Source organism: Trachemys scripta, chromosome 2 (genome assembly GCF_013100865.1).
Source record: "Trachemys scripta elegans isolate TJP31775 chromosome 2, CAS_Tse_1.0, whole genome shotgun sequence".
NCBI lineage: Eukaryota > Metazoa > Chordata > Testudines > Emydidae > Trachemys > Trachemys scripta.
In genome coordinates, this window is record NC_048299.1 from 242,875,496 (window position 1) to 242,891,389 (window position 15,894).

The 15,894-nt window shown below is 41.8% G+C and overlaps 1 protein-coding gene across 1 annotated transcript in view; it reads left to right on the forward strand.

The window, feature by feature from the left end:
* Positions 1 to 15,894, forward strand: part of CPQ (carboxypeptidase Q) — a 275,759-nt gene that overhangs the window by 159,344 nt on the left and 100,521 nt on the right. The window contains exon 5 of the mRNA XM_034763342.1: positions 8,077 to 8,188. Coding sequence (XP_034619233.1) covers positions 8,077 to 8,188 — 112 coding nt within the window. The remainder of the gene's footprint in view (positions 1 to 8,076; positions 8,189 to 15,894) is intronic.

Below are 15,894 nucleotides of genomic sequence, written 5' to 3' on the forward strand. Positions count from 1 at the left end.
ATTATTTGAAAGCCATTCTGAATGCTTGTGAAATCTAATAAAAAGGGCTATAGGGTGAAGTCATATTATTTGGAGACCAAAGCAAAAAAACAAATTTGAAGGAAAATTTGTTTTAGATACAAATAAAATCAATTAAAATTTTTAATGTTCTCGGTTTACAGTTAGGGTATGTCTTCATTAGACTTTTTTACTTGAGTAAACTGCTAATTAATTCAAGCTAGTTAACACCTTGTAAAGCATAAGTTTGGACACTACCAAACATTTGTTCCATGCTAAAAACATTTGTGAAAACAACGAGGAGTCCTTGTGGCACCTTAGGGACTAACAAATTTATTTGGGCATAAGCTTTCGTGGGCTAGAACTCACTCCATCAGATGCATGGAATGGAAAATACAATAGCAGGTATAAATACAAAGCACATGAAAAGATGGGAGTTGCCTTACCAAGTGGGAGGTCAGCCTAACAAGACAATTCAATTAACAGTAGGATACCAAGGGAAGAAAAAACACTTTTGTAATGGTAATGAGAGTGGCCCATTTCAAACAGTTGATAAGAAGGTGTGAGTAACAGTAGGGGGAAATTAGTATTGGGGAAATTAGGTTTAGGTTTTGTAATGACCCATCCACTCCCAGTCTTTATTCAGGCCTAATTTGATGGTGTCCAGTTTGCAAATTAATTCCAGTTCTGCAATTTCACGTTGGAGTCTGTTTTTGAAGTTTTGTTGTTGAAGAATTGCCACTTTTAGGTCTGTTATTGAGTGACCACGGAGATTGAAGTGTTCTCCTACTGTTTTTTGAATGTCAGATTTGTGTCCATTTATTCTTTTGCATAGAGACTGTCCGGTTTGGCCAGTGTACATGGCAGAGGGGCATTTCTGGCAGATGATGGCATATATCACACTGGTAGATGTGCAGGTGAACGAGCCCCTGTTGGTGTGGCTGATGTGGTTAGGTCCTATGTTAGGTCATTTACTGTTAATTGAATTGTCTCGTTAGAATGACCTCCCACTTGGTAAGGCAACTCCCATCTTTTCATGTGCTTTGTATTTATACCTGCTACTGTATTTTCCACTCCATGCATCTGATGAAGTGGGTTCTAGCCCACGAAAGCTTATGCACAAATAAATGTGTTAGTGTCTAAGGTACCACAAGGACTCCTCGTTGTTTTTGCTGCTACAGACTAACATGGCTACCACTCTGAAACCTGTCAAACATTTGTGATTTACTCTAAGCTGGCCCCCAGGGTAAATCACAAATGTTTGAAGCTTGGAACAACGAAGTGGAGATTATCTAGGGTGGCCTTTATAAAAAGGTTAATTACCTTATGTTAATTGGCAATTGATTAACACAAAGTTAAAAAACAAAACTAAAAACCACACCCACGCACTTTATGGGCTGAATTTATCCACTGAAGTCAATGGAATTACATTGGGGATGAATAAACCAGGTTTTAAACATGTCTAGACAAGGCCTTTGTCTAGTAGTAGTTTATTACATTACTCTTCATAAGGTAAGACAATGGAGAACTGGGCTTATGTATGTTTTGACAAATACATTGTTTTATGATAATCTAGTGATCCATGTAATGCTGTCCACTAGCAACATACTGTTATCAGCTGCATGAAACCTTGTTATGGGTTGAGTTAAAAACTCATTCAAACTGATACGTGAACGAGTCCTCCATTTAAGATAGTTGTAAGAGACAGTTAAAGGAGCACACCTAAACAAATGCTAATTGAGTCTGCCCAGAAACTAGCACCATTCTGTTGGAGGGAAGGGTTCGACTGGGTGTTGTTACCAGGACTATTTGGAAGGATGTGGGCGTGGAAGAACACACACAAAGCTCAGACAAGAACAGAGAGAGAAGGGGAGGCAAGAAAGGGTTAGAGGTTTTAAGGCCCGGCTTGACAAAACCCTGGCTGGGATGATTTAGTTGGGGCTGGTCCTGCTTTGAGCAGGGGGTTGGACTAGATGACCTCCTAAGTTCTCTTCCAACCCTAATCTTCTATGAGTCTATGATTTTATGAAAGCCAAGCAGCAGCTTGTAAACACAGTGTGACCCTGGAAAAAGCTAGAAAATGAGAATGAGCTTTTGGGCTTTCTGTAGCCAAAAGAGGCTTGGCGACTGTAAGCTAAGAAACTACTCCTTGTAGGTTCTCCGTTCCTTCTGTGTTCAGGGACACTGGACTCTGTACATTCTTTGTAAATAAAACTGCATCAAAGAAATACCTGACTACCACAAATTTCTATTCTCAACTGGAACATCGCCAAGGCCCCGAAATTTGACTAGCCACTTGGGTCAAAAAGGGACAACAATACTAGTCATAAAATCCCTCTTACGCCTTAAGATGTTTAAAATTAAATTAATCTTCTCCAAACTTTGCTAAGAACTACTGATAGTACTGGTGTAGAATGCTGTATGCTTTCAAAAGCAAATGTGCTGTTTGTTTGAATGATCACAATTATTATGTAGCATATCCTGAAACAGTCTGCTAATAGCGGATGTTTTTTCTTTCATCCACCAATGTCTCTTCTGTTCTTGGAACAGTTAGATTGGATCCATGAAAGTAAGCCTGACAAATTCACTTCAAGTCTTTCAAGCACATTATCAGGCTGGAGAAGGATGAAAGAAAAGACCTAATTTATCTGGATTTCAGGAAGGCCTTTGATGGAACAGACAACTGACTGATTTACAAAACGTCATTGCGTTATATACATAAGGAACTATGGTAATAGATTTAAAACCCGGTCTGGAGATGAGGAATGTAGGGTATTGTGAAAGGAAGTTGTTTTGTGTGGATTGAGGTGGTTTGCCGCAATGAGGTAGACAACCTTTAGTTTTGTTTTTTGGGCAAGGTAAAAGTCTGGGCACAAAAAAGCATAAAAAGACTACAGTGTAAATTAACCCAAAATAAGCAGAGGCCATATTTTATATTACAGCCAATAGATTAGGAAATAATCTGAGAGAGGGATGATCATGGATGCTACTGTCTACATACTATATTTCAATACAGTACTCCAGCATTTCCCAGACAATATTTGAAGCTACTAATATTATAAATGATATATTCTAAAGAGTGTCTGAGAGCAATACCACATTTGTATGGTAGTATAATTAAAGACCATATTATAATGTGTATACAACAAGGGGACCAACAATTAAGGTTATACAAGCAATTTTAATTCTGGTACTTCCTAAGTTATGAGTGATTGACTTTGCAACTATAACATTCTTCTAATGTAGCTTTTGGTATCTAATTTCTTAGTTTTTTTTTTTTTTTAAAGCAAACTGAAAAAAATACAGATTTTATCCGTTGACTCCAAGATGATACATCAGCATGATTAGAACCTTTTAGATTCACAGCACAGACCTCTGCCTCTTAAAATAAGAGAGTCACTGACAGCAGTAGTTGAGTGAGTGTATGGATCAGCCACTAAAGGGAGATGAGAGATAGTTATGAAATCTGTTGGCACAGTCTATTTGCTGACAGCAGAGGCATGCAGAGACTTGCGACTCCTGAGTTCTATTCCAGGTTCTGAGAGGAGTAACCTCTAATGGTTACAGACCAATGTTCCTGTTAGAGGACTTTTTCCTTCACCCTCTCACTTCCCTGGTCCTTCTCACATGAAGAGAGCAACAATGTCTGAAGGTGCAAACAACTCAATGTTTATTGGGGTGAACTTCCAGCAAGCTTAAATCCAAGTTCCTTTTTCCTTATTTTCAAATCCCAATTTACTTCTTGTTTGCCCCTAATTTATATAGTAATATTCTCAGCTATGCCTTAACCAATCATTTTACTGAAATTTACCTAACTAATCCTAGCATATTGTAACATTATTAGCTAACCAATTGTATCCCACCACCTTAATTAGTTTACACCCAGCAAAATTAATTCTACAGCAGACAGAAACAATCACAGAATCAGACAGAGACCATGCAAATAAACAATAGCAAAGTGGGAACTATAATGACAAAACAATACAGAAGTGAGGATTTCACAACTACCTCTATAAAGACATAAGGGTTTCCCAGCTGTGTCTATTGATAAATCAGTTCTTACCAAACAGAAAACTATCAAACTAAATTTCCTTTTACATCTTCTAGGCTCTTCCCTTTCTCTGGACGTGATAGATCGGATCACCTTTCTAACAGCCCCCGATGGCCTTATTTCAATGTGACTAGTTTGGAATGGGAGGATGTGACCAAACGCTTCCCAGCTGATGGCTGCCTCTGCTGCTTAGCCAAAGGCCTTAGCTTAAGAACAGGGCCTCAGACTGTCACAGTGAGAGAAGGCCCTTACACGGGTAGACAGTGATTTTGATTCTTTCTTTTATACCTCTATAACTAGCTAAATGATAAACGTATGTGTGTGAGCGAGGGGGAGAGAGACACCCCTTTAAGTATGCTGCCCTTTTAAGTAGATTGGCACTCACCAGTCTGAAGCCTGCTTGTTCAGACAAGCAGCAGCAGCCAGCAAGCTCCCCCCATCCCACTCCTGATGTCCCCCTTACCTGCTCTGCAGAGATGGGGTACAAGGGCAGAGGATGGGTGGGGATAGGGAGGCACCCAGACATCAGCACTCCCCTCCCCCTCCACTCTGCACAGCAAGCAGGAGGCTCCCAGGAGCAGCTGCCCAGGAGCTCCAAGGCAGAGGGAAGGAGCAGTATGGCAGTGTGGGGAGGGGCACCTGAAGTGCATGGCACTTGATAGACTGCTGGGTAGCCGCACAGCTTAAAGGGAACTTAGTTACAGACCTGTCTGCCCATGTCCTTCCTGCCCCACCTCCACCTTTGGCTCCTCATCTAGTCAACCCACTGCATTTTAGTCAGGGTGCCACGCCAGCCATTGCAAGAAAAGTCCTGCAGCTCCATACTGGAGCATGCTCAGTGCAGATGGAATCTTTGGAAAATTTAGCTTTCCAACTCTAACAAGTCTCTACTGAGCATGTGTCAACTGAAGTTTTCATGGGGGCAGCAAAGGGCACATTCCTGATATCAGGCCACTCTCCCTCCCCTGCCTAATGTCAAGCCTCTGTTCCAAAGCACGGAGGCTCTAGAGCTTTTTAATTAAACGGTAAGAATATTTCAATATGGGCAAAACAATATATTTTCCCCTCACCTCATTCTAAGAAACTGCTGAGCACTTTTAGCTGAAATTAAAAAAAAAAAAAATGCAGCCTGAAGCAGACACAAGGCATGGAAAATTTCATGCCAAGTGATTGAGCAACATTAACTTTAGGCATAGTTACCCGCACTGCCTATAATAATGACTCCAGGTAACAGCAGAGTCCCTTCACCACATTTGTTGGAGACACCTTGCTCAAAAATGAAAGATTTGAGACAAGATGGTAATTGGGAAGAGTATTAGTGTCAAGAGAGGGTTTCTTGAGAAGAGTCTGAAAGTGGCTCACGTAATGGAAGCTTCTACCTTGTCTTCCTACTGGAGATGTTGACATTTTGCTTGCGTACAATTTTTGCATAATGACTCTTGTAGATCTGAGAAAATATGGCATGGAGAATTGTTTTGTAGTGACATAAGGCATTCAGACATGGAAAAGGAGCGTGCTCTGATAGATGTATGGGTAGATAGCGATTCTGCCTAGCTTTCATATTAAGTGCAGCCTGATTTATAGGAATTCAGTATATGACTGATAGGCATCTGGTATCAGTCAACACTGCTGGCCTACAAGAAAATAGAATAACGTTTCCTGTGTTTCATTTCTCTTTCCCTACTGCTCTTTATAAAGATTCTGTGATAGAAAGGCAGTTCCTTCATGGTGAAACTGCAGAAAAGCCAAAGCTCAGACTGTCATGTTGCATGGAAATCTATCTAATCCTAAAAATATCTTTATAGAATTGGCGCATGTAGCCCAGTGCTATTTTACACAGATGTTTGCGGTTTTTCTGTTAGTGAAACTGAATAAATTACTTATATCATTGTATCATGTTTATGTTCTATCTGCACCAGCAGACAGTTATATATGGAAATTTGGTACAAATTTAAAAAATCTTTATATGTATGTACATATACAAAGTATGTAGCACATCTGTGGAGGTGACAGCTATGTGACAAATTGGAAAGCCATGTGACAAATTCATTTAGCATACATCCTTGATAGCCTGAACTATCTTAGTCCACAAATGCATCCACAGATTCCTAGGATGCTTCAAATGACCGCTATATTATTTTAAAAGGGAACTCCCTGCAGAACTGTTTCCATCTGTAACCCTTACTCATATATCAGGATTGGCATATATCAGGATGGGCATAGAGTTTTTGTGAGAGTCCTGGGGGTTGTTTGTTTAGAGGGGCTCTCAGTGGAGGTTGGCTTGTAGCTTGAGTTGCTATAAATTTTTTGTAACTTATGTAAAAAGTGCCTAGAGCTTTGGTCACCTTTTACAATATATTTTACAAATCAAAATAAATGTGTGTGCATGTGTATAACCATTGAACAATGCAGAGATCATTCCTAGAGGGACTATCCATAACAATGGTTACTGTAGAAGTGGGTTAGTTAAAAGTCAGTTGTATACTGTAAAATTTCGTAGATGTACACTGGTTGCATTTACTTAATTATTCTTGGTATTAATATAAGTAAAAGTTCTTCCATGAAATACTCTGACCTTCTCAATCCATTTGAACCTTAGTCTGTTTCAGTGTAATGTTCTGAAGCTGGGAGAGATGCTTTTTGATTGGATTCCGTAATCCCATGAGGGATTACACCATTGTCTGATTCAAAGTTTCCTGCTGTTGCTATATGTGTTATTTCACAGGAATGAGAAGTAATTCCCTGTCAGACTCTTGGGTAGAGATTGTTGCCAGGGAACATCATCCAGTGTTAGTGAGGCGTTCTTTCACTGCTGAAGTTAAGGCATTACATCTATTATAAACTCAGTTTTCAATATGTTTTTAAACTTGCCCTCAATTCACTTCAGCCGGAAGTTATATTTCCCAGGAGTAAATATTTATCTTTCCAAAACCAATTGCTGGTTAAAATCCTATGGCCATTTTAAAGTTGTGGTGCAGACAATTTTTGACATTCTAGACAGTTAACGTCTCCTTCAGAGCCCTTACATCTCTTCTCTAAAATCTTCTGAGTTTGCAGATCACTGATCCAATGGACAGTAATGAATCTATGTCAATCTAGCTACAGTATTAGTTCATGAAGTCTGCATACCAGAGACTCTCGAGACTGTTTTTGATGGTCAGTGTCACCACATGTATTGCATATCCTATCTCTAAATATGTCGATGGATACCTTTTTCAGTTGAAATATTTGAAAGCAATTGTCTCCTGGTCAAAGCAGTTGCTTAGGTTTTGTGTAGGGTAGATTTCATCTGCAGTGTGTAGCCAACCTAAGACATTCACAGCCACAGTATATTAGAATTAAATACTTTAGTTATGAGGATCAGAAAGAACTGAATAATATTGACAAATATTTACCGGTACTTATAATAATTTAAGTATCTTCCTAAAACTCTAAACTCATATATTATCTAGTTTAAAATTTCCATCTGACTAGTGTAATTATAAAACTACATGGTGCTGGAGGTTGGTGTGGTGGTGGGAGTAGATGGGTGGTGGTGATTTAGATTGTGGTAGCATGTAGAGAGGGACTCCAGTCGTAGTCCATGGCCTCACTGTGCTTAGCATTGCACAAACATGTTATAAAATGACTGTCTCTGCCTGGGGGACCCTACAATCGAAGTACATATTTACTAGTTATACATCCTAAAATAAGGTTAATCATGCTTAAGAGTTTAAACTGATCATTAAAGATTGCTAGGCATGCAGGAGGGGCTAAACCTTTCACTTAGCATTAGTTACTAGTTATTAGTCACTAGCAGATGCAGGATACCAGACTTGATTAAACCAATGGTCTGAGCCAGTATGGCAAGTACTGTGGTCCTCGATTTATGCTTGTTTTAAACTAAAAAGCAGAACTATGAAAATCTTTAGACAACATGGGGCATATCTACCCCATGAATGCTTGTAGCACAGTAGGTAGAAGCACTTTGTATGACTTTTCTAGTTTGATATTTCAATATAAATGTCCTTTTCTAATTGCATTTTTAGGTTGTACTGGTCAGCGGACATCTGGACAGCTGGGATGTTGGGCAAGGAGCCATGGATGATGGTGGTGGAGCATTTATATCCTGGGAAGCATTATCTCTTATTAAGGATCTTGGTAAATATTTATTTAAAGAAATGTTCTAATGTGTAAGACTTCCAAGACTCTCGGTGTAATTTTTTTTAAACTGAAGATAGTCATCAGTTCCACCATTCTGAGCACAAATATTCACCATCCAGAAAAATATTCCTAAAGATTTCCCTCTTATGCCACCTTCTTCAGAAAACTGAACAAATTAGTCACCTTCCCAAAACAAAAAAAAAAGAGTGCATAAAGAGTGCTTTGAACATTCATAGCCATTGCCAAAATGTAATGAAAGTTTGTAAATAAATGTATGTTAGAATAAGGACACTCTATGGGCTGTATATTGTTGGCTTGACAGCTCAAATAATTAGAATACAATTTTCTAATTGTGTATGCACCATTTAAGTGGGGGGGAGGGATACATTTTGAACAGTAAAACCTACAGTCCCGTCGCTGGTAAAGTGAAGGAACAACATTCATGGGGTCTGGCTGTGATTGTCCTGGACACTAAGCTTTGGGAAAGCAGTAAAAAATGGAGAAGGAACTATTGACAGTCCCCCAGAGAGAAACGTATAGTGTTTTACAGTGTTGTTGTAGCTGTGTCAATCCCAGGATATTAGAGAGACAAGGTGGGTGAAGTAATATCTTTTATTGGACCAACTTCTGTTGGTCAGAGAGACAAGCTCTTGAGCTACACAGAGCTCTTCCTCAGGTCTGGGAAAGGTACTTAGGCATTGTCTACACTATACAGTTTTGTTGACAAAATTCAGCTTTCATCGACAAAACAGAGGAGGTGAACACACTGCAATGCTCCTTCTGCCAACAAAACTCTCCTGCTTTGCCGACAAAATAAAACGAGAAGCATAGAGCTTTTTGCGGCAAAGTTATATTGACAAGTGTAGACACCGTGCTTGATGATGTCACTATAATCGGCCTCCATGAGGTGTCCCACAATGCTCATCCTGACCACTCTGGTCAGCAGTTTGAACTCCACTGCCCCACAGTCAGGTATGCAGGCATTGGCATGCCCCCCCCTTCCCCACTTAAAGGCCCAGGAATTTTTGAAATTCCACTTCCTGTTTGCACAGCATGGACAGCTCACATCGCATCTTCCCAGCTGACTGTGGCGGCTCCACACAGCAAACGCTCTCCCATTTGGAGCACACCGGAGTTATTGGATCTGCTGGCGCTGTGGGGAGAAGAGGCTGTGCAGTCCCAGCTCTGCTCCAGCCATAAGAACTTCGGTACCTACAGTCAGCTTTCTCTTGCTTGTTGGATAAGGGCTATGAACAGGACATGCGTCAGTGCCATGCGAACATAAAGAAGCTACCCACAGTGCACTGCTCTCTGTCGATGCTAGAGTACCAACTGTTGACATGCTCCGCCAACAGAAGAAGCGTTGTGTGAACATGTGCAAGCAATGTAATTATGTCAGTTTTTGATTGTCTGCTTAACTTGCCTCGACAAAACTCTGTAGCATAGGCAAAGCCTTAGTATCAGCTAAATGCAAGATCAAACAGATAGTTTAGCATAAGTAGTTCGCACATATTCTAAGGGACCATTCAAGGTGAAGTGTTAACACCTCTGTAGTCATAGGACAAAGAGGGGAGCGAGTGGTTACAGACTGTTGTAATAAGCCATAAATGTTCCAGAGAGAGTTTAATGGACAAGTGATGGTGATTAAAATTTTCGTGGAAATCTCTGAAGGATTTTGTCATCTGTCCGGAGGTATATCGCAGGTATATCATTGGTTTTGTGGTGCATTTGTCCAGAAATTCTTCTACAAGGTGGCCTACGAAGAGGTTGGCATATTGGGGAGCCATCCTAGTACAAAAGTGTTTGTTGTTGAGTGTACAGTTGTTGAGAGTGAGGATGAAATGGACGAGTTTGGTGATTTGTGGGGTGGATATCTGAGGGTTGTCCATTGTCTTTTAAATATTTGAGGCAGGCAGCGATGCTGTCATTGTGAGGGATGTTGCTGCATAGAGAAGTGACATCCATGGTGGCGAGGATAGGATGGTGTTCTGAGGGAGGTTGTTTATGTTGCAGAATTTGTGGAGGAAGTCAGTTGTGTCCTGGAGGAAGCTAGCCCTTTGTATGGTGACTGGTTTGAGGATGTGTGACGTGGGGTTCTCAACTCACTATTAGGATGGAGCCTCCTCTTAGCTGTTCTGGGGATTAGTGACGCTCCTTCCTGCGGTTGCACCCCATCTCTCTGCCTCTCTCTCTGTCTGCAGCCCCTCTTTCGCTCCAGGAACCACTGCTGCCTCTTTGTGACTTGCCCCTCTGGTCCGGTTACTCATAGGTTTCCCCTTCTGGGGTATAAAAGTCTCTTAAGAACAGATTCAGGCAGTCTTCCAATTTCCTGCCCAGCTGGTGCCACCAGTGGCAGGTGCAGGAACCTGGACCCACTGTCTACTCTGGGTTCCAGCTCAGGGACCCTCTAAGCAGCAGCCAAGGTCTGTTCCCTCCTGGACATTGCTGCCACTTTCCCTGAGCCTTTCCTACATGTCTAACGTCCTCCCTACTCTGGGTTTACCAGCCTTCAAACTCCTTCCTCCCAGGGAGTAACTATAGACTACCTGCTTCTGTGTAAGGGACTGAGGTGAACGTGGTCTGACTTAGCAGTCACAGCTGGGCTGAGGTCTGCCTACCAGGGATGGGAGTTGTCGGACAGAAGTTGGAGGAATTGCAAGGCCAGGTGCCATAAACAAGAGTGAGGACAGGGTCAAAGACTAGAGATCAGAGGCAGTACAAACTTAGAATTGAAAGGCAGGAATCAGGGTCAGAGTCAGGCTGGAGTCAGAGATTGGAGATCAGAGACAATACAGGGCTAGAATTGGGAGGCAGGAGTCTGGGTTGAAGTCAGGCTGAAGGGAGAGACCGGAGATCAGAAGACAAGGCAAAGTCTGGCACTGCAGCAAGCCAAGGTCTGTGTGGTTACCCAGACAACTTCTTGGGGTAACCCCTGGGGTTAAGTAAGGGCACTTGACCAATCAGAGGGCCGCAGGGTACTGTCACTCTGGGTCTTGTGGGCGGTACTTCCTGCAGTGCCTACTCTCCACAGTGCTCTCTGGATCTGGAGGCTGTCTACACAAACATCGCACACACAGATGGAATATATGCTGTCAGGAACAGTATCCCTGATGATGACACAGCACAACTGGTTGCTGAGCTCTGTGACTTTATCCTCATGCACAATTATTTCAAATTTGGTGACAATATATACCTCCAGACCAGCGGCACTGCTATGGGCACCCGCATGGCCCCACAATATGCCAACATTTTTATGGCTGACCTGGAACAACGCTTCCTCAGCTCTCGTCCACTCGTGCCCCTTCTTTACCTACGCTACATTGATGACATCTTCATCCCCTGGACCCATGGGAAGGAGACACTGGAAGAATTCCACTATGATTTCAACAGCTTCCACCCCACCATCAACCTCAGCCTGGACCAATCTACACGGGAGATCCACTTCTTAGACACCACGGTACAAATAAGTGATGGTCACATTAACACCACCCTATACCGAAAACCCACCGACCACTATGCCTACCTTCATGTCTCCAGCTTCCATCCCGGACACACCACACGATCCATCGTCTACAGCCAAACGCTGAGGTACAACCGCATTTGCTCCAACCCTTCAGACAGAGACCAACACCTACAAGATCTTCACCAAGCATTCTCAAAACTACGATACCGGCACGAGGAAATAAGGAAACAGATCAACAGAGCCAGACGTGTACCCAGAAGTCTCCTGCTGCAAGACAAGCCCAAGAAAGAAACCAACAGAACTCCACTGGCAATCACCTACAGTCCTCAACTAAAATCTCTCCAATGCATCATCAGTGATCTATAACCCATCCTGGACAATGATCCCTCGCTTTCACAGGCCTTGGGAGGCAGGCCAATCCTCACCCACAGACAACCCGCCAATCTTAAGCATATTCTCACCAGCAGCCACACAGCGCACCATAGTAACTCTAACTCAGAAACCAATCCATGCAACAAACCTCGATGCCAACTCTGCCCACATATCTACACCAGCGACACCATCACAGGACCTAACCAGATCAGCCACAACATCACCGGTTCATTCACCTGTTCATTCATGTCCACCAATGTAATATACGCCATCATGTGCCAACAATGTCCCTCTGCTATGTACATCGGCCAAACTGGACAGTCCCTACGTAAAAGGATAAATGGACACAAGTCAGATATTAGGAATGGCAATATACAAAAACCTGTAGGAGAACACTTCAGTCTCCCTGGACACACAATAGCAGATTTAAAGGTAGCCATCCTGCAGCAAAAAAACTTCAGGACCAGACTTCAAAGAGAAACTGCTGAGCTTCAGTTTATTTGTAAATTTGACACCATCAGCTCAGGATTAAACAAAGACTGTGAATGGCTAGCCAACTACAAAAGCAGTTTCTCCTCCCTTGGTGTTCACACCTCAACTGCTAGAAGAGGGCCTCATCCTCCCTGATTGAACTAACGTCGTTATCTCTAGACTGATTCTTGCCTACATATTTATACCTGCCTCTGGAAATTTCCACTACATGCATCTGATGAAGTGGGTATTCACCCACGAAAGCTTATGCTCCAATATGTCTGTTAGTCTATAAGGTGCCACAGAACGCTTTGTCGCTTTTTAGTGCTCCCTGGCTGTCCTGCATGGCCTTCCAGTGGCACTGCATGAATGTCAGACATCCCAGGCTCTGCAGATCTGGGTTATAGTCCCCGGGTTCTTACATTCTGTAGTTTCCAAACACATCTCCCTTTCCCCCAGGGAGTGACTGGAGCCTACTTCTCTGCTACCCCATCAGTTATCAGCTCCCAGACTTTGTAGAAGCCCCATCTGTTCCCTGACAGGTGGTCTTCTTTGTAATCAAGGCTCTCCACTCAGCCTCAGTCTTCTTCATTTGCTGCCTAATTGGGTGATTGGGCCCACCTGACCTAATTTAGGCCTATCAGGACTAGTATGTGGAGTACATCCCATCACAGAATGGTTTCTATGAGTCCCAGTATTCCTTCAGTAAGAATATTATGGCCCGATATAATAGGTCTGCTTGAGTTCCCTTGTCTGTGTATCTTGGGAAGTATGTAGAAGGTCCCTGGGGTGGGCTCATGGGGGATGAGGTAGTAGAGTTTCTCCTGGAATTGTTTGGGGAAGGATTTGGTGATAACCTTAAATTCCTGGGTAAATTGTGGTGTGGGGTCTTCTTTGAGTTCTTTATAGTAGGTGGTGTTGGAGACTTGTCGGTTGGCCTCATTCATGCCATCATCGTGGTTGAGGATTATAATGGCGCCCCCTTTGTTTGCTGGTTTGATTGCTGTCCGATGGTTGGATTTCAGGGACTGTATAGCTGTCCTCCTGGGGATGGTTTTATTTTTTCAGCAGGAGAGAGCTCAGCAAAGAGCAGCTACACTGTATATCTTACAGCAGCAAGGCTTTAGCAGCACAGCTGTGCCACTGTAAGCTGCTCAGTGTAGACATAGCCTGACTTTCTTAAGCACCTTTCCCAAACCTCAGGCAGGGCTCTGTGTAGCTCGAAAGCTTGTCTCCGTAGCAGCAGAAATTGGTCCAATAAAAGATATTATCTCGCCCACCTTGTAACCCTATAGAGCTGTCATTTTAAAAAGATGGTGTTTCTGTGCTTTGAAAACTGTGACATTCCGCTACAACAGAAGTTCTGAGTGCAAAGAAAAGGAAATTATTAAAGTAGCCGTGCCCATGGGTACTCATCCGAAAAAGTGACTCCAAAATGGTGTCTGTAGTTCCACAATTCAAGATGCTTTAAAACAAAACAAACCCCCCTTTGCTGAAATGCCCTTGCACTACTTCAATCAGGTTCAGTCTCAGAACTGTTGGAAATGTGTTTGTTGTCATATTCAGAAAGTGTTGCTTAGTTTTATGTATGTGCCTCACTATCAAAATGATGGTACTTTAGGATTCCCTCAAAGTTAGCCCATAAAAGGTCTTTAATATCACAACTGTGAAAACTGGCTTGTGTAAAACACTTCTGCATTTTGGCCCCAATTCAGCAGAGAACTTAAGCATCTTCTACCATTTTTATTTAGGTGTCTAAGTCCCAAGTTAAGCGTATGCTTAAGTGCTTACTTATCTGGGGCTCTAACCCATCAGATTCTGTACACTTTCTATATAGTGGAGCTTTAAGTAATTTTTAAAGAGTGCAGTGAACAAATGACCCATTATTTGTGAGTAACTGGCCACAGTTGTCTTCACAACTTCCTATTTCTATGCTCAATGGTACACACACAAAGTAGGTGATAGTTCCAAATCATCTCAATGTTTGTTTAAAAATAAAACCAGCCCCCGTGATCCTCAACTATGGCTCAGTTTAACCTCCAGCCTTGCCTGTGAGGCTTTTAATGTTCCACAGTTCTAATTACAAGAGTATGTATATTTGAAAAGCTCATCACTCCATGCTGAGCTCTTTATGGGGGAGAAGGATGTTAAGTGTTCTGTTATGCTAGTAGCCACTCAGATACTACAACGATGACAAGTGCCAGACACTTCTATAAATAAATAAATGCATCTTTCATTTTGCTTATTTGAAACTCTTCTCTCTTGTTTTCCTGGCCGCAGAATGAGTAGATTTAAATAAAGTAAAGTCTGTGACTAAAAGTAATTTAGCTTGTGGCTTTTGGGATTTTTTTGTTTTCGATTTTGTTTTTTGGGGAGAAGGAAGGGTAAAATCATTTTCAGTTTTTCTATGGGGGAATTCTTAGTTGCTTTCAAATTGTTTTTTGTCTTCTTTTGTATGATTCTTGAAAAATCACGTATAGTTCCCCCCCCCCCAAAAAAAGTTTCTTATTTGCTGACTTTGCCCTTCAGAGTGTACTGTTTTGTATCTGCTAAGGGCAAGTTCTTAGTGATGTCGTATAACTTTTGTTCAGTGGGTTTCCTTTAATGCAAGAATGAAATGCATTGCTCACTCCTTGTTGAAATATTTGATTTCCTCGGGTAGTAGGTTGGGTGGCCTATATGTTTACTGTAAAACCTGTGGCAAAGTCCTATTTTTCTCATCTGGGAATTATTAGAGTCTTTGCTGGTGACCTCTATTCTGGTTTGCCGTTACATAAGTTCTTGTTACACCAACACAGTGTGCATTTGATCTTCCCATGATGGTTTGTTAATGCAAGATTTACAAATTCAGATGCACAGAACAGAATATTCCACAATAAATGACAGCAAAATTCTATATGCATAAATTATGTGACAAATAAATTAGTGAACCAAGCTGAGTTTTGTTTAGAATGAAACACACAGAATATGGTTTAAATTTGGGGCTAGCTATAGAACAGTGAGTTCAAACACTGCGTTTTGAACTGTAAAGACCTGGGCCTTCATATCCAGCTTGGATCCCAATGAAATGAGTTTGTGATCTTGGTCTAGTCCAGAGAGGACATAAAATCACTGCATAACTTGACTTGTCTGTGAGCACATGCATAAGTTCTATTGCTTACTGTGGGTCTCTTAATGTGCTGTCTCGGTTCTCTCTCTAGATATAGAAGGCTATATCTCAGCATTGCTTTGTTGGTTTTGGTAAATTATCATATGTATGAATATAAAAACTAGCTTTCCAATACCAATGGCAAAGTGAGACTGTTTTAAAGGGAGGTGAGCATTTTGGGTTATGAATTTTAGATTATATAATGGAGCTGTTACACGCTGTTGATTCTGTTAAAATGAGGCACTTTCA